Source organism: Garra rufa, chromosome 13 (genome assembly GCF_049309525.1).
Source record: "Garra rufa chromosome 13, GarRuf1.0, whole genome shotgun sequence".
In the NCBI taxonomy this organism is placed as follows: domain Eukaryota; kingdom Metazoa; phylum Chordata; class Actinopteri; order Cypriniformes; family Cyprinidae; genus Garra; species Garra rufa.
In genome coordinates this window covers 29,066,499-29,091,098 of record NC_133373.1, presented here as the reverse complement: position 1 = coordinate 29,091,098, position 24,600 = coordinate 29,066,499, and the positions used below count along the sequence as shown (strand labels likewise).

The following is a 24,600-nucleotide window of genomic DNA, read 5'->3' as shown; positions in this document are numbered from 1 at the left end:
TTATTATAAAAAGCAACCTCTGTGAGCATTATAGACTCCTTTTCAAAATTATTAAAAAACATCCAACCAATCCAAATCTTTGATCATGTATCATTTTAAAATATTTCAATAAATATTTTACAAAACACATAAATACTTAATAAAATGTATAAATATTTAATAAAATTATGACATACAAATAAAATAAACAGCATTTCCAAAAAAGAGAGTATAGAAAAAAAACTGACCTTGAGTGGCTTGACCTGATCTAATCCCATGAATGAATCTGATCTGAGAATCACGGAATATTGATAGTTTCCGGTTTTGGATGGAGCGGGGAATTTCAGTTCGACCTGAGGCAAACAGGAAGTTTAGATAATCATTGGTCACTTTACACAACTCAGCAAAACCTAATATGGAGGAGTAATTGGGAGATATGGGGTGATTTATGACCCTTTTGTTTACATTCTTGCATTCTCATGCTCCTCACAGAGAGGAAGCACTCACTGTGTCAGACAGAATTATGACAGGCGTCTGGCTGCTCTGTAACCAGACAGAGACTGCAGTATGGAGGTTGCCTGGCAACAGGCTATGGGGAAAACTGCTGCGCAGGAGACTGTGTAGCTAGCACCATTCAGCCAGTCACACAAACACACAGTAAAACACTCACTCATTCTATTATCTTTCTATTTTAATACATTATAATGAAAGAGCACACCATATTGCAATTAATTCAAGTAATTTGTTTTTGCCATTATGTATTCCATTTCTAAATACCTCGGTATTTCTTTTGTAAGACTTCCAACCCCCCTACACCCCCACCACCACCACCAAATTAATTTGACTGAAAATCTTGCATTGCTCCAGAAAGAAATGCTCAATAATGACATAACCCACAGTCACGATTATGAAGAATTATGATAAGAACAATAACGAAATTTCTGGGTTCCCACTCCTTTACACTAAGTTTCTATGACTAGTCATTTGTGATTATCATTCTGATTTACACTGATTGAAGCAGTTTGATCGATTTCATTTGATTCAATTCATTATTAGATTCACAAATGGTTGACTAAAACTATTAGACATTTGGCTGTTTGGCTATAGTGAAATAAATCTGACATGAAATAAAACAAATATATGGAAAAAATTAAATACTAGAACTGCAACTAACTGAAAAAAGTTTAAATTAAAGCAACAAAATTGGTAACTGTAAATAAACAAAAAGCTCAAACTAAAAACGAAGAGAGTAAATTACAGATGAAAATACAAAAATTAAAGCAAAAATGTAAAAAAATAAATAAATAAATAAATTAGCATGAACAGTCATTTATAATTACTGGAAATTATAATAATTCTTAAAATTGTATTTATTTTATTCAAATTATTCTGATTAAGATTGATTCTCTAATGAACATTTTGTGAATCAGTCCGATTACTTCAAATCACTTTACTTACAAATGGCATTATTATTTTTAACTAAAATGATTGAAAACATTTTGGCTATTTGAATAAATTCTGATATAATATAATATAATATAATATAATATAATATAATATAATATAATATAATATAATATAATATAATTAATTAATTAATTAAACGAAAACCTTAAAAAAAAATTCAAACTCACTTCACTCATAAATGGGGTTACTATTGTTAACTAAAACTATAATTATTAAAAACATTTTGGTTATTTGAAATAATTCTAAAACAAAATGAAATATAAATATTTCATGAAAAATGTAAATAAAAATGAGAAAGTTTGTTTTGGAAACTAAATGAAATAACTTTAAGCTGGAGCAACAAAATAAATAACTGGAATTAAAAAAAAAAAAAAGACCAGTCATATATGATTACTGGAAATTATTATTATTATTATTATTATTATTATTATTATTATTATTATATATGTTTTTAATTATTCTGTTTTGAATTTTGATCAATTCAAAACACTTTACTCACAAATTGGGTTATATATATATATAAAATATAAATATAAATATTACATTAAAATCTTAAATGAAAATTTTTTTGAAAGTTTGCCTTGGCAAGTAACTGAAATTAGTTGAAGTTGAAGCAATAAAATGAATAACTGGAATAAAAAAAAAAAAAAACAAGACCGGTCATTTATGATTACTGGAAATTATTATTATTATTATTATTATTATTATTATTATTATTATTAATTTATTAATTGATTTATTATTATTATTATTATTATTATTATTTAGACTGATTCACTAATGAACAGTTTGAGAACCAGTAATACATATTATATGAAAAACTTAAAGCAATAAAATGGGGAAAAAAAGCTAAAATTAAAAAATAAATAAATGAATAAAAACCTAAATAGTAGTAATAATAATAATAATAATAATAATAATAAATAAATGAATAAAAAACACAATTTGAAAATATAAAAGCTTTATAAAATTTATAAAAACTATAATAGAAAATTTAAAAAATACTAAAATTACACTGCTCACAAATCCAATATCACTGATTTGCAAGCATAATTTACTTGGCACGACCTTTACAAAAAAGGGTATCTAGCCAATAATATTTTAAGCAAATTTTCCTCACTTTAAGACAAAGTGACTTGCATGCCCAGAAATCCTGAAAAATTACAATTCCACTCCACTGAGCAACACAATTTCACCCTTTCTATTCCCTTTTTTAACTTTACCAAATAAAAAAAAGGTGTGATAAAGCACAAACAGATGGTTGTTGCCTCACCTCCTCTGTGTCTTTGAGTGTGCACACATGGTTGGGCATAGACACCAGCGTCTGCTCCTTCCTATCTGCGATATACAGCCACCACCACTCCTGCTTCTCCTCAGGGAAGTACAAGCTGTAGACAGGATGTGTGACCTTAGACTTGGTCTCCAATAGCGCCCGTTCACGGCGCTGAATGCTCTGTTGTAGTGCCTCCCATTCCTACAATAAAAAGGCATGCTGGTTATGGAAAGCTGCACTGCAGTAACTACCATCAGCAGTTAGTCATCCAAGGGATATGACACATACCTCCTCGTCATCTCCGGCAATCTCGTCCACCTCAGTGTCACTCTGCTTGTCACTCTCCTCATCTCTCTCGCTGGGAGAGTCCTTGTTTCCCTCTGCCTCGTCTGATTCACTGCCTTTATCAGAGAGATCGTCCTCTTCCGCTTTTGATGCAGCAACAACATCCTGTGAATGAAAATATAAGCACAAACAGTTGGACAAAAGTTTTTTTGATTTTGTCAATTACATCGCAGAAAATGTGCTTCATAGTAAAACTGACTAAAATGAATGAATATGACATACAGTTGAGGTCAAAAGTTTACATACACCTTGCAGAATCTGCAAAAATGTTAATTATTTTACCAAAATAGGAGGGATCATACAAAATTTATGTTGTTTAATGATAGTTGTTCATGAGTCCCATGTCTGTTCTGAACAGTTAAACAGCCTGCTGTTCTTCAGAAAAATCCATCAGGTCCCACAAATTGTTCGTTTTTTTCAGCATATTTGTGTATTTAAACCCTTTCCGACAGTGACTATGATTTTGAGATCCATTTTTTCACTCAGAACAACTGAGGGACTCATATGAAACTATTACAGAAGGTTCAAATGCTCACTGATGCTTCAGAAGGAAACACAATGCATTAAGAGCTGGGGGTGAAAACTTGTTGAATGTGAAGATCAGGGTAAATTTAACTGTTTTCTGGGAAATATGTAAGTATCTTCTGTAGCTTCTGAAGGGCAGTACTGAATGAAAACAAATATGATATTTAGGCAAAATAAAAAAATATACACATCTTTATTTGGTTCAAAAGTTTACACCCCCGGCTCCTAATGCATGGTTTTTCCTTCTGAAACATCAGTGAGCGTTTGAACCTTCTGTAATAGTCTGTAATAGTCCCTCAGTTGTCCTTGGTGTGAAAAGATGGATCTCAAAATCATACAGTCATTGTTGGAAAGGGGTTAAATCCACAAAAATGCTGAAAAACCAAAGAAATTGTGGGACCTGAAGGATTTTTTCTGAAGAACAGCTGTTCAGGACAAATAAGGGACTCATGAACAACTATACTGAATAAAATTGAAGGCTGTTACTTTGAAAGACAAAAAAAGTGTAACACTGAACATATACAGTTCTACAGTTTTATAATCCTTACATTTCCTGCCACATTGCCGTTGGCTTGTTTGGCCTTGTCTCCCTTTGTTTGCTGTTGGGCGACTGGTTTCTTTTTAGTCAGTTTCTTCTTTTTGGACTTGGCAGCTTTTTTAGCTACTTTATTCTTATTTTGCCAAACTTTTGTTTTGTTTTTGGCATCACCTTGCTGCAAAGTAAAAAAAAATGTTTCTAAATGTTTACAGACATTAAAATGAGCAAATAAATATGCATTTTTATAAATATGCATTCACTATTAATTTAAATCTGATGAAATGTTGCTTGAAAGCATTACTACCTCCTCTGCATTCGTTTCCTCAGTAGGTAGCGATGATTCATCCTCTTTCTCAAACATCTCCTAAACATAAACATAAATTCAGTACAGTGTTGTTGTACATAAAAAGGAAAGTCAAATAATACAGACTGTTTTGGTAATAGTCTTGCTGAAATGAATTCTCAACCTAAAGACCAAAGAAGCTCAGCATTGACCTCTAGTGGATGCCTGCTGCAACTGGAAGAAGTGTCATTGCATGACCATAATCACTTATAATACACACATAATGTACAGTTGAGGTCAAAAGTTTACATCCCCTTTTCAGAAACTGCAAAATGTTAATTTTACCAAAAAAACAGGGATCATACAAAATGCATGTTATTGTTTATTTAGTACTGACTTGAATAAGATATTACACATAAAAGATCTTTACATATAGTCCATAGTAATAGATGAATTTTTTAAAATAGTTGTTTAGTAGTGATAGTTGTTTATGAGTCTCCTTGTTTGTCCTAAACAATCAAACTGCCTGCTGTTCTTCAGAAAAATCCTTCAGGTCCCACAGATTCTTTGGTTTTCCATTTTTGTTTTGTTTTTGAACCCTTTCCAACGATGCAGTAAGAGCGGGGGTGAAAACTTTTGAACAGAATGGAGATGTGTACATTTAGAAGATAGTTACATATTTCCCAGAAGACAAAATAAGTCATCATACAGTCATTGGAAAGGGTTCAAATACACAAAAATGCTTGAAAACCAAAGAATTTGTGGGAGCGAAAGAATTTTTCTAAAGAACAGCAGGCAGTTTAACTGTTCAGGACAAACAAGGGACTCATGACCACTTAAAAAAAAAACACAAATAATTCAGGTAAGAACACAGTATTAAGAATCAAGTGTATGTAAACTTTTGAACAGGGTCATTTTTATAAATCCAACTATTATTTTCTCTTGTGGACTTTATGTAAACATCTTTTATGTAAAATATTTTATTCAGGTCAGTACTAAATAAACAATAACAGGCATTTTGTATGATCCCTCTTAATTTGTTAACATTTAGCAGATTCTGAAAGGGGGATGTAAACTTGTGACCTCAACTGTATAAATCACCAGCTGTATTTGAATAGCATTACACCCTCACCCCCCAACCAGGGGTGGACTGGCCATCGAGAGAACCGGGAGAATTCCCGGTGGCCTGGCAGCCAATTTGGCCTGCTGCCCTCCAATTTTAATTTTTTTTTTTTTTTTAATATTGTTGTTTTAATATTGTTTTTGTTGCCTGCCAAATGAACTAAAGTGGTTATTTCGGAATTCGCCATTCAATAATAAAACTATATCAAATAAATCATGAATCTTTAATCTTGACTGGCAACGCATTTTGCACCCGCACGTCCGCCAAAAGGACGCGAGACTCAAGAGTAAAGTGCCCAGGTGCAGCAGAGACACAAAACTGTCTTGTTTAGGACTTAAAGTGCAGGTCAGTTGCATCTGTAAATAGACTATTGTAGTTTTGTCTTTGTTTACTTAAGAATTAAACTGCTAGCAAATGTTAGCAGTAGCAGTCAATTACTGCATAATTAACGAATTAACATAATTACAATTATAAAGCGTAGGAATTTAGCCGTAAAAAAATATTCACATCGTTTTAAAACAGGTTTAGGAGCTAAGGCATTCAACACAACCCTTATGAAAATTAACCATGGTTACTAAAGTTACTACTTGGCTAATCCATTGTAACCACAAATGAACAATGGTTTTGCTACACTATATAGTTTCACCATGGTATTTGTAGTAAAACTCTGATTATACTAATAGGAATCAATCTGCTAAAAACAAAAAAACAAAACAATAGGCCCAATAATACCATGGTTAATTTTCCTTAGGGTAAAACATGATTTATGCTAATGGAAAAACATATTCAGTTGTAAGATAAAAAAAAAAAAAAAAAAGATATATTCAAGATGTACCTATTATTGTACTAATTTTGACATTAAGGCAAGCTAAAACAATAACACATGGTCCTAATGTAGTACTTACATTTTTCAAAAATAAATGTAGACCTATTCTATGTGAAAACAAGTTTCAATGAGGTGGTTGTTTCGCAACAAGGTTGATGAAAAAAGTGACCGGTACGGACAGATAAGAAAATTAGTTTAAAAAAGTAAACACATATGAGAGAGAGAGAGATTAAACAAACTATTAAGGAAATTGGAATTTCAAGAGATAACCTTTAATTATTTTACATAGTCGATTTAAACTTTTTTTATGTAATGATGATCGCCATATAAAAAAAAATATTGTTTTCCGTGGTTTCAAAATTTGGTGTGGGTGTGTGGGATGGCCTGGATAAGTGTGAGATTTTCCTGCCTGAAATTTTGTCCCAGTCTGCCCCTGCCCCCAACTAAACATATGGAAAGGAAACAATGGCCCATGAGATATCACCACAAATATACTACTTACAGACATTCTCTTCCTTGTCAAGGTGACCGTAACTGTGACAATGGATCCTGCTGTGATGTTATTGCTGTCCTCATCATCCAACACTATAAAGCAATGAAACAAACAGAGTTTAAGTCTTTGAATCACACATAATGTTTTTTATTGAATGCATGAGTGTTCCAGCGATGCTGAACAATCTTACCTTGAAGTTTGGTTTCCATGTTGATATAGGGGAAGCTCCCAAGTACCGCCATGACCTCATCATACTTCTCCTCCCCCAGAAATCTCAGGATGTTTCTCCTGTCAGAGTCCTTCAGACGGACCAAATCCTGCAATGTCCGTACCTTATACTGGTGGGAGAGATGGGCCATATTTAGAAGTTTGAAAAATAGCAACCGTAGTTTAACTGGGGTATCTAACGGATCCCTCTGTGCAGCAATGCCTCTGAGAAAGACATACCTTCTTAGAGATACAGTATCGGAGGTGCTCCTCTTCAAAATGGGGCAGCTGCAGCAGAGGAGATTTGGCCTCCTGCAGTCCTTGAACGACCATCTGAGACAACTTCATGCAGTTTTCTATGGATGTCAGTCTGGGAGCCCGAAGCCCTACAAATCAAACAAAAAACATAAGCAAAAATAATTTCTTAATCATGTATCATATTATATCCACTACCTTTTAAAAAATGTTTAATGATTTTGAAAGAAGTCACTTATGCTCAGCAAGGATGCATGATGGAAAATACATTAAGAAGAGCAATATTATGAACAATTTCAACTCTATTATATATTAAAACATTCTGAAATGTACATGTCTGTGATAGCAAAGATATCTTCAGCAGTCATTACTCCAGTCTTTAAAGTCACATGATCCTTTAGAAATCATTCTAATATGTGACCTTAGACTACAAAACCAGTTGTGAGTAGCACAGGTATATTTGTAGCAATAGCCAACATACAATACATTGTATGGGTCAAAATATCAGATTCTTCTTTTATGCCAAAAATCATTCGTACAAGTAATGATCATGTTCCATGAACATGTTTTGTAAATGTCCTACTGTAAATATATCAAAACTTAATTTTTGATTTGATTTTTTTTTTTTTGCATCCTCAGATTCCAGATTTTCAAATAGTTGTATCTCGGCCAAATATTGTCCTATCCTAACAAACCAGCTTATTTATTCAGATGATATATAATTTCAAAATTTAAAAAATTGACCCTTATGACTGATTTTGTGGTCCAGGGTTCACATATGTGACCATGGACCACAAAACCAGTCATAAGGTTAAATTTTACAAAACTATATATATTTATACAAGAAAGCTCAATAAATAAGCTTTCTATTGATGTATGGTTTGTTAGAATAGGACAATATTTGACCGAGATACATCTATTTGAAAATCAGGAATCTGAGGGTGCAAAAAAATCTAAATACTGAGAAAATCACCTTTAAAGTTGTCCAAATTAGGTTCTTAATGCATTTTACAAAAATTACATTTTGATATATTTACAGTAGGAATTTTACAAAAAATCTTCATGGAACATTTTGAACCCATGACATGTATTTTTGGCTACTGCTACAAATATACCTCAGCGACTTAAGTTTTGTGGTCCAGGGTCACATATGTTGATTTGGTGCTCAAGTCATATTTCTTATTCTCAATGTTGAAAACAGTTGCGCTGCTTAATATTTGAGAAATTTATAAAGCTTTTTTTTTTTTTTCAGAATTCTTTGAAAAATAGAAAGTTAAAAAGAACAGCATTTATTTGATTTTTTATGCATCCTTGCTAAATACAAGAATAAATTTATTACACAAAAATATCATACTGATTAAACTTTTGAACTGTAGCGTATCAACTGAAGTCCATTATATGTAGTTTTTCTCCATATGGCATACTTCAACAGGGATCAATGGGTTGAAGGTCCAAATTGCAGTTTCAATGCAGATCCAAAGCACTCCCAGAGGAATAAGGGTCTTACATAGTAAAACGATTTAAAAAAAATAATAATAAAAATACAGACTTTAACCACAAATGCTCGCCTTGCACTAGCTTGACTTCACGCATTACAAAATTACATTGGAAAGGTCATGCGTGACGTAGGCTGAAGTACCAACCCCGTGTTTACAAAACGAACTTTTAAGAAAATCAAATGCCCTTTACAAAAAAAAAAAAGGCAAGACGTTGATGTTAGATGATTATGATATGACTAAGATTATGATTATGGAGTTTTTCACCCAACCCCACATTTTCAACGTGATTGCGAACTTCAAACATTACATATCGCAGAGCTAGTGCAAGATGAGCATTCTTGGTTAAAAAGTATATAATTTCGCTAGTTAAGACCCTTATTCCTTGGCTGGGATCGTGTAGAGCCCTTTGAAGCTGCATTGAAACTGCAATTTGGACCTTCAACCTGTTGGCTCCACTATATGGAGAAAAATCCTGGAATGTTTTCCTCAAAAACCTTCATTTCTTTTCGACTAAAGAAAAAAAAAAAAGACATGAACATCTTAGATAACATGAGGATGAGTGAATTATCAGGAAATTTTTATTACACCATTATTTTAATTACCTCCTCTACTGGTTGCCATCATAGTTAGTTGACAGCCAACATTGATCATTTCCTGTAGTAAAGCAGGACACTTCTTCACCACAAACCTTTGATCTGCAGAGGATACAAAACAGACAATTAATTCACATTAATAACATGAATATTGTGTTTGTATAGCTAAACTGGCAGAGCATGGCTTTAGCAACACTAAAGGTCATGGATTTATTTTCCAGGGAGCAAACGTACTTGCAATGCATTGCTTAAAAGCTTTTGAATATAACTGTCTGCCAAATGCATAAAAGTAATGAACTGTATTAGACAGGTAGTTGGTCTATTATTATCCAACAGAATTAAATGTTGATACTTGAGAGGTGTCTGTGAATGCATACCCTCCTCTATATTCTCAGAAACATCCATCCTGGAAAGGTGTGTAAGTAATAAGACTCGAGCCTTCAGGCTGTAGGGATAGCAGAACGGAGGCTCCTTCTTCTTTACATTAATGTTCCCCAGTTCCCGAATCAACTGTGTTGAGAAACCAAACACAAGCATTACATTTTAATCATTATCCACTAGCCACTTCACTAATCACTTTAAACCTTTGGGACATTTGAGGAAGATTTTACCTGGGGAACTTCTATGTTGTCTGTTGGTCTTATAATGGCCTCTTTGTTACTGCGAGGATCAAATTCAAATGCTGCCGTCAACACCATCCCCAATCCTGTCAAACAGAGAAGAGACTCAGTCTGAGAAATCTAAAGGATCTAAAGTGGTCATAATATAATATTTTTCTTCAACTTACTTTTCATGTTCATTGTAGGTGTTTTGTACATAAAGTGCATGAAAAGCTGTGTTGTGTTGATGAGGATTTGATCTCCACTGTAGCGGATGGAGCGGTACCACCATGTGCCCTAAACAAAAATGCATGTTACTATTGGGTTTATCAGAATATTAATTAATGGAAAGGGTTTCTATACTACGGTTTCCAAAGCTCACTATTTTTTGAAAAGTTTGGGGGGTCAATAAGATTTTTTTTTTTTTTTAGAAAAAAATTGAGAAATTGATCATTTTATTTAGCAAGGATGCATTAAAATTGATCATAAGCTGTCAAGACATTTGTAATGACACACATTAACACAACTATTTCCAACATTGACAATTATAATGATAATCGAGAACCAAATCACAAAGATCATGTGACACTGAAGACTGGCGTAATGGTTGCTGAAAACTCAGCTTTTCCATCACAGACTATTAAAAATAAAATAGAAAAGAGTTGTTTTAAATTGTAATGGGGTCATTCAGTGTCAAATCAAGCTCAAATTTTGGATTTTGCTAATATTTTTTTCTGAGAAAAGATAGACATGTATAGTGATGAAAGCCAAAATATTAAATGTCATGGATGAATATTTTCTGAGTAATCCACTATTTTGTAGAGGTCAAAAGGCAATTTTTAAGTTACAAGGAGGGGGTAAAAATGACTTCAGAAAGATGGCAGCATCATAATGTTATTTTTACACAGAGATTGGTAGGTCTATTAGTAAAATCTGTTGACTTCAGCAATCTTTGTTGCATTATGTGCCAATGATGGCCATTCAAAAATAGGGAAACAGCACTTTTTAAAACATAAGACATTGTTCTTTAAATAAAATATGTATCAGCTGTATACAAAGTGACCAACATTTGGTTTTCAATCACTGAAAATGGGTAATATTCAACAATCTAGTCGTGGACCCTCATTGAGATCCCCATATCTCTGGGACTGAATGAATGCCTTGAAAATCAAGATTACAAAAGAAAAGTTTATTAACAACTAGAATCTAAACTCATATTGTGATATCTTTAATAATTCTTGAGTTATAAGCATGTGAACATTGGAAAAAGAATATTTATGGCACTCAAACAGGCATGTTCAATTCAATATTTTGACAGAATGAAAACAAGATACATCTCTAGTTTCAACATTATTTGTTCTTCAGACATTCCTCTTTAAAACAAAAGTATCATATATTTGCAAAATGAGCCACATGTGGTTTTTGACCACTGAATATGTTAATGTTAACGCTTTTTTTTCCTGGAGCCATATTGAAACTTCAATATCTCTGGAAACAAATCTCATAGAGCATTAAAAATAAAGATGCCAAAAGAAAAGTTTGTTAAGACCCAACATCTAAAAGGGCATTAAGATATCTTTAATGCTTCTTGAGTTACAAGTATGCAAACTTTGGAGAAAAATAATTTTTGACCATTTTTGAATGGTCACCATTGCCACATAATGCAACAAATATTGTTGAAGTCAACAGATTTTACTAACAGACCTACTAATCTCTGTAAAATGATGCTGCCATAGTTCTGAAGTCATTTTTACCCCCTTTCACTCTGAATCTTTTGCCATTTTGACCCCCCTCTACAAAATAGTGGATTACTCAGTAAATATTCAGTGACATTCAATATTTTGGGTTTCATCACTATACAGGTCTATCTTCCTTCAGTAAAAAATATTAGCAAAATTAAACATTTTAACTGGGGACATCTGGTTGAGTTGACACATAATGACCCAACAATACTTCACAACAATTCTTACTGACCCCAAACATGTTTTTAGTTATATCTAATGTCAAAGTTAGACTAGAACACTGGCTTACCACAACCACAGGAAGGATAACCATAAATGCCAACCCATAGACCAGCAGCACCTGTAAAGAGCACAAGCAAACAGGTTTTGCAAGTTATTGCATTTATCTAATTATTAGTTGACACTTAAGTGTGGTCAAAACTTAACTGACAGCTCAAAACAATGAGTAGGAGAACTTACCAGCATTGAATTTTTCTGGTCAACAATCCATGCAGGAAGAGCGATTCCAAAACTCGTCACTGATCAAGTGTAAAAAATACAGAGAAAAATTGAATAATGATTAATTTTATTAGCATAGATAATACTACCAGAACAATTCTTTAGGAATAAGAGAAAGCACACCTCTTGGGCCATCAGGGTTGCCATACATCACCCAGTTTTTCCGCGATTCCTCATTAGTTAAACTGTAAGAAAGTATTTTAAGCAGATTAAGTGTTTAATTCTGCCTTTTATAAACTGCATTTTACTTAACCTATAATTACACACTGAAATACCAACACCAACCCAGATAGAAAAATGAGTTGCAACTGCTATAAATAACATGAAGTTAAACGAAAAAGGCAACAATAAATAAAAGAGGTGGTGAAAGCAGCCTTACGCTGAGTAAGCTTTAGCAAGCTTCATGAACATGGCCTCATCTCCACCTTTATCGGGATGGTGTTTCAGAGACAGCACTCTGTACTGTTTCTTAATCTCTGCAACAGATGCTCCCTAAACAGAAACATAATGGATTTATTCACCTTGAGAAGAAGCAATTTAGAGATTAAAATGACAAAGAACAAAACAAGAAATCTGTCCTTACTGCTTCCAAGTTGAGGACCTCATAGGGGTTATACTCCTGGTACTCTCGATCTAATTTAGACACCTTATAGGCCAGGAAAAGAAATACTGCCCACCCAAACAACAGGGCTGCTTTTCTAAGAAGACAGAGAAGTACATTATTAGTTTGTAACCAAAATATGCAATAAAACAGACAGCAGCTGCTATGTCATGGTGACTAAACAGAGCAGATTTAAGCCAAGAAAGACAGGGTATTTCTACATACTCTATACATCTGATGAAAGCTTTGATCTTTAAATAGTTGGAGCAGAGCTTTGACGAGTGTCTGAAGTCATTGTCATGCTAAAGAATTCATCATTTCGTACATTTTGACCATTGTAAGAGATGCCACAACAATATACAAATAAATAAATAAAATAAGGCATGGGACGATTACCGGTTTCAAGTTATATCACAATTTGAAAATTTCACAGTATGCAATGTCTTGTCAAAGATGAAAAGTACAATATAATTGGTTCTATGTAGTATCATTTCACAAAGCTAGTCAGAACAGTGTATACTGTAATTAAGTACTGTAATTAAAAGATAAACTTATATTAAATACTATAATTTCTATCATTTCATTTTTTAAAACGTAATTTATTCCTGCGATTAAAGCTAAATTAAAGCCTCAGTGTCACATGATCCTTCAGAAATCAACATTGTTAGTATAATTATTATATGCAATTTTTAAAACAGGTGAGTAAATTTTTTCAGGATTCTTTGATGAATAGAAAGATCCAAAGATCAGCATTTATCTGAAATAAAAAGCTTTTGTAACATTATACACTATACCATTCGAAAGCTTGTCTGTATCATTTTGACTATACAGTTGCAATCGAAATTATTCAACCCCCTTGACCTGCAAGACATTTTGCTGCAGAGAACACAATTTTGCACAAGCAACTCAACAAAGGCATCAGTACACTATTAGGAAATGTATAAATACACATTTGAGTCATTCTGAAAACGGAAGCTGATGAATCATAATAAAAAAAAAAATCAAATTGGCTCTAAATGTTCATGTTCAAAACTATTCAACCCCTAAAAGTCAAATTTTGTGCAGAATCTTTTATTCTTTAAAACCGCCAAAAACGCTGCCTGTAATTGCTTTGAAGCTTCTATCACCTCTCTACTGCAATCTTGGCCCATTCCTCGCCTGAAAAAGCTTTGAGATCACTCATAATCTTTGGTTTTCACATTGCCACTGCTTTCTTCAAATTCAGCCAAATGTTTTCAATGAAAAATGAACCTGGAGACTGAACAGGCCACTCAAGTACATTCCATAACTGATCCCTGAACCAAGCATAAGTAAATTTTGGATGTATACTTTGGGATGACTGTCCTGCAGAAAAGTCCATTGATCATCAGCTTCAGTCTTTGCACTAAAGGTATCACAATTCTTGCCAAAATGGCCTGATACTTTAAAGAATCTACGATGTCCTTCATACGGTTATGATTTCCACTTACTGCTACAATAAAACACCCCTCTAACAGGACTGGTCCACCCCAAAGTTTGACGATAAAGATGGTGTTCTTCTGCTCATAAGCTCTGCCTTTTTTGCACCAGACATACCACTGATCCATAGGTCCAAAAAGTTCCAGTTTGGTCAGATCACTCTATATAACATTCTTGCAGAACTCCACATGTTCACATCAGCCTTTTTGTTCTTCTTGGTCAAGAGTGGTATTCTGCAAGATGTCTCGACACAAAGGCCATAATAGTCTAGTGTTCTTCTTATACACTGCATTGAAATGTTTTTCCTTCTTTCGTTGGATCATCTTACGAGTCTTTGGTTGTACATTGCAGGTTTTTCCTCAGTTGTTCTGATCAAACATTTTATGATATTGTGCTTTTTTGTTCAACACCTTCAAAGGTTTTCTGGTACAACACATTTTAAACTAACAAATAAGGCTGCCAGCTGTGTCTCTAGGAACCTTTAATGCCTTGGAAATCTTCATATAGCCTTATTTTCTAAAGTAATACAATTATTTATTCTCTGTAGCGTCTCTATAGCTTTTGTGAGAGCTCTTTTGACTTTGTCATATTAGCCACTAAAACCTTAGCATGTCATGGGCTAACTGTATTTGTGTAACAGAAAAAACTAAATTCTGTTTTCTAATAGTTTCTAAAGGCTTAATTATGTTTTAGGACAATTTTGTTCCCCACCATACAAATAAGCGACTAAAAAAACTGCTATGTTAAACAGGGGTTGAATAATTATGACATAGCTGTGTTATTAAAAAAATCCTAGAACTCAAAAATATTACATTATATGTTGACATTATCACTTTTAATATGCCAGTAATTGGTTATAGATGCATTTTTTTAAGTCCTGGATCTTCAGAAAAGCTTGTATTTGCAAACCACTGCAGCCTCTGGAAGGTTGAATAATTTTGATTGCAACTGTATGTCTATAATGACTATAATTTTTTTCTTTTATTGGGAAAGAAATTAATGCTTTCATATAGCAAGGATGCTTTAAATTGATCAAAAGTGATGATAATGACATTTATAAAGTTACAAACGATTTCTATTTTAGATAAATGCTGTTCTTCTGAACTTTCTATTCATAAAATAAATCTGAAAATTTTTACTCAGCTGTTTTTTAACATAATAATAATAAATGTTTTTTTGAGCAGCAAATCAGAATATTAGAATAAATTATGAAGGACCATGTGCCTGGAGAAATGATACTAAAATTTCAGCTTTGAAATCACAGAAATAAATTACATTTAAAAAAATATTAAAATAGGAAACAGTTATTTTAAATATTAAAAATATATATTTTTTTAAATTCTGTTTTTGCTGTGATTTGGATCAAATAAATGCAGGCTTGGTGAGCAGAAGAAACTTCTTTAAAAGCAAAAAACAAACATTAAAAATCTTACTGTCCAAACGCTGTAATTAAAAGATAAACAAAAATGACATAACTGTACTTAAAGATTTAGGTTAAATTAACATGTCAGTTTATTTTTTTCTTTTTAGGGCAGCAGTAGCTCACCCACAATTTAGCAAACATTTGAGAAACAAATCAAAGAAAAAAGAAACAAACAATACTGTTCTAAATATACAGCATTTTGCTTAAAATAAAATATATTGCATTCAATGGAAAAAAGGTGTTGTTTTTTTACCCAGACATTTACCAGTAACACATTTTAAAGCTGTACTCGCAATACTGTGAAGTTTTTCCTTAAGGTTATCATACCATCTCATGCCTAGTGTACACTGTATATAAACAACTTCAGAAAACCAATTCAAATTACAATTTATTCATGTTAAAATCGAAATGCTGACAAGCAGCAGACAGGACACAAGTGCAGAGTGTCATAACAGTGAGCTAAATGAGAGGAATTCCCTTGAAATGCCTTTTACAAATTACACACAAACATAAGCACTTACTTAAGTGTTGGAACAACGCTCTGCTGTGATTTCATAAGCCGAAGGCGATACCACAGACATCTTCCATGAACTCGCCGTAAACTCTTCAACCTTAATTGCTCTGTGAATTCACATAACAGACAACAATAAGAAAAAAAGCACTCTGCAATCTAATGTTCACTCACCATGCAAACACACTGATCCTGCCAAAACATTACTGTACCAATGTACAGTAATAATTTTTAATAGTAGATTACATAAAGTAATAGTATTCACACGTCCAAAAATCGTAGTAGTGCTGTTACTTTTTAGTTAGTGATGTACTGCAAATCTTTCTTTTAACTGAATGTAACCCTGTGTGCCTCTCTTACAATGAGAGCCAGATTACAAAAGCTGCCTCAAAGTATGCCAAAATGTTATTGTTATATAACAAAGAGAAGACAAGGATTTGTGTGCAATACTCTTTATTGATATGTGAAGGACTTTATGTATACACACATACACTACCAGTCAAGTTTTTGAACAGTAAAACTTTTTGTTTTTAAAGAAGTCTCTTCTGCTCACCATAGCAGAAAAAATACAGCAAAAGCAGTAATATTGTGAAATACTTTCACTATTTAAAATAACTGCTTTCTATTTGAATATATTTTAAAATGTAATGTATTCTTGTGAACAAAGCTACATTTTCAGCATCATTACTCCAGTCTTTAGTGCCACAGCAGAAATCATTTCGATATGCGGATTTGCTGTTCAAGAAACAATATTTAAAACAGTTGAATACATTGTTTTCAGGGTCCTTTGATGAATAGAAAGATCCAAAGATCAGTATTTATCCGAAATAAAAATGTTCTGTAACATTATACATAGAGAAATTATAGAAATTAATATTTTTATTTAGCAAATATTTTTATATAACAAATACTATTGATCAAAAGAGATGATAAAAAGTTACAAATTTCTATTTTAGATAAATGCTGTTCTTCTGAACTTTCTATTCATCGAAGAAACCTGAAAAAAATCTTTTCAGCAGTTTTCAACATCTTCATGATAATAAATGTTTATGAGCACCAAATCAGAATATTAGAATGATTTTTGAAGGATCAAGTGACTGAAGTAATGATGCTAAAAATGCAGCTTTGAAATCATATTTTAAAACATATTCAAAACATATTTCAAAATTTTACCATTTATGGTGTACTTTGGATCAAATAAATGCAGGCTTGGTGAGCAGAAGAGACTTCTTTAAAAACATTAAAAAAAAGCTTACTGTTCAAAAACTTTTGACTGGTAGTGTACCGTCGTGGCCAAAGGTTTTGAGAATGACACAAATATTAGTTTTCACAAAGTTTGCTGCTAAACTGCTTTTAGATCTTTGTTTCAGTTGTTTCTGTGATGTACTGAAATATAATTACAAGCACTTCATACGTTTCAAAGGCTTTTATCGACAATGACATGACATTTAAGCAAAGAGTCAGTATTTGCAGTGTTGGCCCTTCTTTTTCAGGACCTCTGCAATTCGACTGGGCATGCTCTCAATCAACTTCTGGGCCAAATCCTGACTGATAGCAACCCATCACTCATCGGAGAATATGACTTTGCTCCAGTCCTCAGCAGTCCATTCGCCATACTTTTTGCAGAAGATCAATCTGTCCCTGATGTTTTTTCTGGAGAGAAGTGGCTTCTTTGCTGCCCTTCTTGACACCAGGCCATCTTCCAAAAGTCTTGGCCTCACTGTGCATGCAGATGCGCTCACACCTGCCTGCTGCCATTCCTGAGCAAGCTCTGCACTGGTGGCACTCCGATCCCGCAGCTGAATCCTCTTTAAGAGACGATCCTGGCGCTTGCTGGACTTTCTTGGACGCCCTGAAGCCTTCTTAACAAGAATTGAACCTCTTTCCTTGAAGTTCTTGATGATCCTATAAATTGTTGATTTAGGTGCAATCTTAGTAGCCACAATATCCTTGCCTGTGAAGCCATTTTTATGCAACGCAATGATGGCTGCACGCGTTTCTTTGCAGGTCACCATGGTTAACAATGGAAGAACAATGATTTCAAGCATCACCCTCCTTTTAACATGTCAAGTCTGCCATTCTAACCCAATCAGCCTGACATAATGATCTCCAGCCTTGTGCTGGTCAACATTCTCACCTGAGTTAACAAGACGATTACTGAAATGATCTCAGCAGGTCCTAAATGCAGTGGAAAGTTTTTTTCGGGACTAAGTTCATTTTCATGGCAAAGAAGTACTATGCAATTCATCTGATCACTCTTCATAACATTCTGGACTATATGCAAATTGTTATTATAAAAACTTAATCAGCAACTTTTCCAATTTCCAATATTTATGTAATTCTCAAAACTTTTGGCCACGACTGTATACAAAAAAAAACTTGTGTTTTCAGTCTGGTAGAAAAATATTGAGCCATAAAGGCCCATAAAAACCAAGAACCTATGAACCCTTCTTGTATTACTATGAATGTGTAACTGTGAACACTGCACACTGTAAAAATCTCCACTGATTAATACAGATATTTGTACTTTTACACACAAATATTAATTTGCTCACACATTGTACTTTTCATTAAGTGTTTAATATTAATGCATAATTTGTATTTTTGTTAATACTGAATCTGTAAATTTGTCATGTTGTTTTATTGTAGCCTGCAGAATCTAATCACTGGCTAAACATGGGTTTATTTTTTATTTAACTAAATTCGACAGAATTGAATAGCACGTCGACTTGGTGCATGTAAACAGCATCTAAAAGTGCAGTTCATGAGAGTGTAATTCACAAGAAGGTGAAAATACCACCTTGAACAGCTAAATAAACATACCTTTGAAACAATTCGTAACACATTATGAAAAATGAGTGGGAGTGGCATTAAATGACATGCAAACAGAAAATAAACAATTAATGATCAGTTACGATCATTATTTGATCAGCTCAACTGATCTTAAAGGAAGGTGTTTGTCAATGTAAACAAACGAGGACATACGATAAAAGCGTAACGTTATATTAAACTGATGTCCAGTACATTTAACGTAGGCAGCTTGTGTGTGATGGTAGCAATGCTCGAATATAACATTAACGTTACATTTAACATAAAAAAATGTTCTTTATACGTATTTGCATTTTTATACATGATTGACACTTCAAAAATACTGGAAATTTCTCAGCTTGTATGGCTGAGCTGACTGAGGGTCAGCTGCTAATGCTACATATCAACAATCATGCGAGCCCTTCGTGTCATTACTATATTTACCTTCTGTCTTCGAACTATTAAATAAAGCAATGTCAGAAAATATTCCTCACAGAGGTGGCAATCTGGTTATCAGCGCTGATCATCAAGCGACAGGTAACTGCTTAGCTGGTAGTGTATTAGCATATGGGGCCTTACCCGCATTCTGATCCCGGGGCCAGAGGTAATAGGTGGCTGGGATGACTATTAGTCCCACAAAAGACGTGAGGAAATAGAAAAAAGTGTTGCCACTGTCGTCGTACTGAAACTGCTGTCCAGCCATTTCGCAGCGGCTCTAAACCCCGATTTTTTTCTGCCGCCTTGCCGCCCTAGCAGTCACTCCACTGTAGGACTAGTCACATATGCAAGAGAGGGAAGCCAGCATCTACGCACTTTCTGCCACGATAGCGATCGTTTTCAAAATAAAAGCCGATCGTATTATTTTATTCAGACTGGCCACCAAACATAACCGTGTAAAAATCGGTGGGTATGTTTTACAAACGCATGATAGTTTATTATATTGTACACAATCAGCTAGTATTACAAAGAATAAGTATATTTCCACACTCAACTTCATGCTGACTTTTATTATGGAGTGTTACTAACGTCTACTAAGTTGTGAAACAAAAAAATCTGTGCGCCTTGCAGTGTACGTGTTCTACGCGTGCGCTCTACAGTTGTACGTGTTTTTACAGTATTTGCACTTTTAGATGCAGTTTTTCTTCTTCTTTCCAAATAAAGAGGGGTTTTCAGCCTGTACATATCTAGGGACCCCTCACACAGGCTCTTAGCCAACCCAAAGAATCCAATATGGTTATAATTAGATTTTTAAATAGCATTTTGCATTCATTTTTGTTTATAACTTGAATGAATATACATTCCACAATGCATAAAGGACTAATAATGCATAGAATACATAGTAAAAAAAAAACCTGTTATACAGGTTCACAGACAGTTGAAAACCGTTTGTAATCATTTGCAGATGAAAATGATGATTTTATTATACAAACATTTGTCCTTCTTCATTTTGTAATTCAATGTACAGTTAAAGTCAAAAGTTTACATACACTTTGCAGAATCTGCAAAATGGTAATTATTTTATCAAAATAGGAGTGAATATATAAAATGCATGTTATTTTTTTATTTAGTATGAACCTGAATAAGATATTACACATAAAATAAATACATTTATAAATGACAGTTCAAAAGTTTACATACACTTGATTCTTAATACTGTATTGCTACCTGAATGATCCACACCTTGTGTTTGTCTAGTGACAGTTGTCTGAGTCCTTTGTTTGTCCTGAACTGTTTGCTGTTATTTAGAAAAATCCTTCAGATCCCACAAATTCTTTGATTTATCAGTGCTTTTGTGCATTTTAACAACAATGACTATGATCTTGAGATCCACCTTTTCTCAATAAGGACAACTGAGGGGCTCAAGGTTCAAACGCTCACTGATGCTTCAGATGGAAAAACTATGCATTTTTCCAGGGGTGAAAACTTTTTAAATTTGAAGACCAGGAAAAATGTAACTTATTTTGTCTTCTGGCAAACGTAAGTATCTTCTGTAGCTTCTGTAGCAGTGCTAAATGAAGAAATATAGGCAAAAAAAAAAAAAATGTACACATCCTTGTTCTAATGTTTACACCCCTGGCTCTGAATGCATAATTTTTCCTTCTGAAGCATCAGTGAGCATTTGAACCTTCTGTAATAGTTGCATATAAGACCCTCAGTTGTCCTCAGTGCGAAAAGATGGATGGAACAATTATCACTAAACAAAAAAAAGCAGCTGTGGGTCATTCAGGTAACACCACAGTATTAAGAATTTAGTGTACTGTATGTAAACTTTTGAATGGGGTCATTTTACAACCCCTGGCAAAAAGTATGGAATCACCACACTTAGAAGTTGTTCGCCCATTTTGTTTATTTTCTATGAATTAAACAAATCACAGATATGACACAAAACTATTTTTATTAATTCAACATTGTGCATATGTGAAACATACCTCAAACAAATGAGATTAAGCTCTTTTAATTAATGGAAAATTATTTTCCATATCAAGAGCATCTAAGTGTGGTGATTCCATACTTTTTGCCAGGGGTTGTATAAATTCAACAGTTATCTTCTCTTGTGGGCTATATGTAAACATATTTTATGTGGAAAAACCTTAATTAGGTCAGTACTAAATAAAAAATAACATGCATTTCGTATGATCCTTTCAGATTTTGGTAAAATAATTTATCTTTGCAGATTCTGCAAGGTGTATGTAAACTTTTGACTTACTACATACTACAATGATAAACAAAACAGTAATCATATGCAACATTACTCCCCAAATCACTTCTCTAATTACTTCTCCAATTATCTAATTAGTACATACATTTTCTTTTTTTGGTGGTTCGGCCAAGTGAGGCTGCAATGTCTTGTCTTTTAGATATTCCACCGAGACTTCCAGAGTGCCCATAGGGTAGTTCATGGAAAGGCTTTTGGATTACATCATCCTCAACGAAGTCCACTGGCACATTATACGTTTCTAGGAACATGTTGTATAAAATACAGCAGGTCTTCACAGCTAAACTGGTTTGGCAAACGGAATGCTGTTGCAGACATCTGAGCCTCTGAAAACAAGATCTCAGAGTGTGGATGGAGCCCTGTGCCACAGCAAGAGATGACTGCACTTTCTGGTTATAACATACTTTTTTCTGTCCTAGTGTTGCATAATCAGGGAACGGAGTCAGAAAGTGCTCTGAAAGTGCGAAGGTGGAATTGCCAATAATATGTTTGCCATGTAGCAGAGCCAAGGGGTCTTCCTGCAACGCCTTGCCAACCTCTATGGCTGACAGAATTCTTGAGTTATGCCAGTTTCTAGGGTGCTCTGCAGACACGTAAGTAAAACGACCCTTGTGGTTGCAAAAAGCCATGAGCTTTACAGAGTATGACCCCTTTGGGTCTATATATGCCTCTGGATCTGGCACATCGATAGGTTTCTCACAAGGAATGAAACATGTTCCTACTACACAAAGAGTATCTGGTAACCCCACATTAGAAAAGAACCCCACCACAGACATTTCTGCTTCCTCCCCTTGAGGCCAATGAATTTCATTAGCCAAGTGGCTGGCAACAAGAGTGCAGAATTCATCCAGCTGATCACAAATGAGCGACTCTGTGATTCGGAAGCGGTTTGCCACGCTGTGGTAAGACTCCTGAGTAGAAAGAGCCCACAGACTAGCAAGCACAGCATGCCACACTGTCCATCGCTCTTCCCTAATGGCAGTCCATTTACAAGGTGCCAGAAGTCGTACCAACTCCTATGAACACAAAAAACAATTTTGTTTTACAAAATACACATGTGATTAGCAAAAAATATGACTGGAATTTACTAAAGTACCTCAGTTTGAGATGGCGTCAGCTGGAAGTGACTCTTAAAATCACTTATTGTCAAGCTTTGCAGCACGGCATTGAAAACATGTCTTTTGTCATCCTCTCTGATACGAGAAACAAAAAAACAGAGTATTTATCTGATGTTCATTATAAACAGCATGTTTCTTATATCAAATACTGTGTGGACCATCTTACCTTTGCAGATTATCACTTGGTTCAGTTTTCAACCTCATTCTATTGAAATGAAATTAATAACAAAAGAATTAGTTGCATCTTTGGGTTTTCACTCCTGAAAATAAAATCAAAGTAGCACGTGTATATTTGTTGCAATAGCCCAAAATACAGTGTATGGGTCAAAATATATGCCAAAAATCATGAAAGATCATGTTCCATGAAGATATTTTGTACATTTTAATTAGTAATATGCATTACTAATGTAAGGGGAATTTTACAGTAAAATTCCAAGGACCAGATATGATGAACAAAAACCAGGAGTCAAAGATTCAATCAATCGAAGTCATGTTTACTGAAGAAAATAGTTTGCAGTTTCATCAGCAGAAGTCAGCTTCAACACTCTCGATGGAGTTCGTAGGCCGCTCTGCGTACATGTTCAAAACACCATAATTATACTCTAACAGAGGTTGCTAATTACGTCAATACATAGATTAGGAAGATCCGGATTGGTCCAGAACCTAGATAAATGTGAAATATTCAACACACACATAAAGTCACACACAGAGGTCTTATCTATCGTCAAGGTTGCCTAGCCAGGCAAGACTCTTTATCAGTGTGGCTTGATACACGCACACTTAACAGTTAGCCACTTAGAAAAATAGAACCAAATCAACAGGATTTCACTAATACAAGTCTAAGGGATTTGCATTTGATCAGTTATCAAGAACACATGTCATAGATGTCCCGATCACAGATGTCCTGGTCACAACTGCTCACGTAATCAGGAGGGTCATCCTGACCTCCTGAGGTGTGACCTCGGGTGTCTGAGAAAAGAGAAACTTCAACAAGCACAAATCTCATTCAGAGCACAATTTATTCTAACATCATGTGATTTTCTATTAAGACATCTTTCTAGCCACTACTAATATTACACAACAAATTATATTAGGAGTTAAACACAGATTTATGAGCTAAATCATCTACTAAAAATGTGTAAGAATTAATAAGGATATTAATTTGTAAAAAGGCCATGATGTCTTCCGACTTCCACTCCTTCACTAAGAACTTCATTTGGACAACTTTAAAGATTATTTTCTCAATATACTGATTTTTTTGGACCCTCAGATTCCAAATTCTCAAAAAAGCTGTATCTTAGCCAAACATAGCCCTATCCTAACAAACCATACATCAATGGAAGGCTTAATTATTCAGCTTTCAGAATATTTGTGGTCCAGGTGACATATATAATCGAGCTATGTTTGGTAAATTGTAGGTACCATCAACCATGTTTTAAAATATTACCAGTTTAAGATAGATTTTTAACAGGCTGAACAACTGAAAGAATATTTAAAATAGTAAAAACAGCTGCTAGCTGTAGTGAATAAACAGCGGATTAAAAGAGGCGCCGTGCTGTTTGTTTACTAAATGAAGCAACATTAGCGAGATATAGAATACCGTTTTCCTCACCTTACTTTCCGACGTTTGCGATTCGCATTTTTCTTGAAAAATAAGAAGTCTTCAACATCATAACTGTCTGCTAATAAAAACGCGATACATGTTTCCAGCGCCATGCTT

The 24,600-nt window shown here is 34.0% G+C and overlaps 2 protein-coding genes across 2 annotated transcripts in view; both read right to left on the bottom strand.

The window, feature by feature from the left end:
- The window catches only part of sec63 (SEC63 homolog, protein translocation regulator), a 23,390-nt gene extending 3,580 nt beyond the window's left edge, over positions 1-19,810 (bottom strand). The window contains exons 1-19 of the mRNA XM_073853134.1: positions 19,626-19,810; positions 16,249-16,348; positions 12,829-12,943; positions 12,625-12,737; positions 12,369-12,430; positions 12,207-12,265; positions 12,037-12,087; positions 10,194-10,302; positions 10,018-10,112; positions 9,784-9,916; positions 9,416-9,508; positions 7,300-7,445; positions 7,043-7,190; positions 6,862-6,944; positions 4,432-4,491; positions 4,138-4,302; positions 3,008-3,169; positions 2,720-2,920; positions 228-332 (exon numbers count right to left, since the gene is read on the bottom strand). Of these exons, the coding sequence (XP_073709235.1) occupies positions 228-332; positions 2,720-2,920; positions 3,008-3,169; positions 4,138-4,302; positions 4,432-4,491; positions 6,862-6,944; positions 7,043-7,190; positions 7,300-7,445; positions 9,416-9,508; positions 9,784-9,916; positions 10,018-10,112; positions 10,194-10,302; positions 12,037-12,087; positions 12,207-12,265; positions 12,369-12,430; positions 12,625-12,737; positions 12,829-12,943; positions 16,249-16,348; positions 19,626-19,749 (2,124 nt within the window). The 5' untranslated portion in view covers positions 19,750-19,810. The remainder of the gene's footprint in view (positions 1-227; positions 333-2,719; positions 2,921-3,007; positions 3,170-4,137; positions 4,303-4,431; positions 4,492-6,861; positions 6,945-7,042; positions 7,191-7,299; positions 7,446-9,415; positions 9,509-9,783; positions 9,917-10,017; positions 10,113-10,193; positions 10,303-12,036; positions 12,088-12,206; positions 12,266-12,368; positions 12,431-12,624; positions 12,738-12,828; positions 12,944-16,248; positions 16,349-19,625) is intronic.
- A 631-nt stretch (positions 19,811-20,441) lies between these two features.
- Positions 20,442-24,600, bottom strand: LOC141283620 (uncharacterized). Its single transcript, XM_073816928.1, has 4 exons — positions 24,493-24,600; positions 23,047-23,085; positions 22,859-22,955; positions 20,442-22,778 (listed from the first exon to the last, which is right to left on the bottom strand). The coding sequence occupies exons 1-4, from the start codon at positions 24,594-24,596 to the stop codon at positions 21,840-21,842; spliced, it is 1,179 nt and encodes a 392-aa protein (XP_073673029.1). The 5' UTR covers positions 24,597-24,600; the 3' UTR covers positions 20,442-21,839.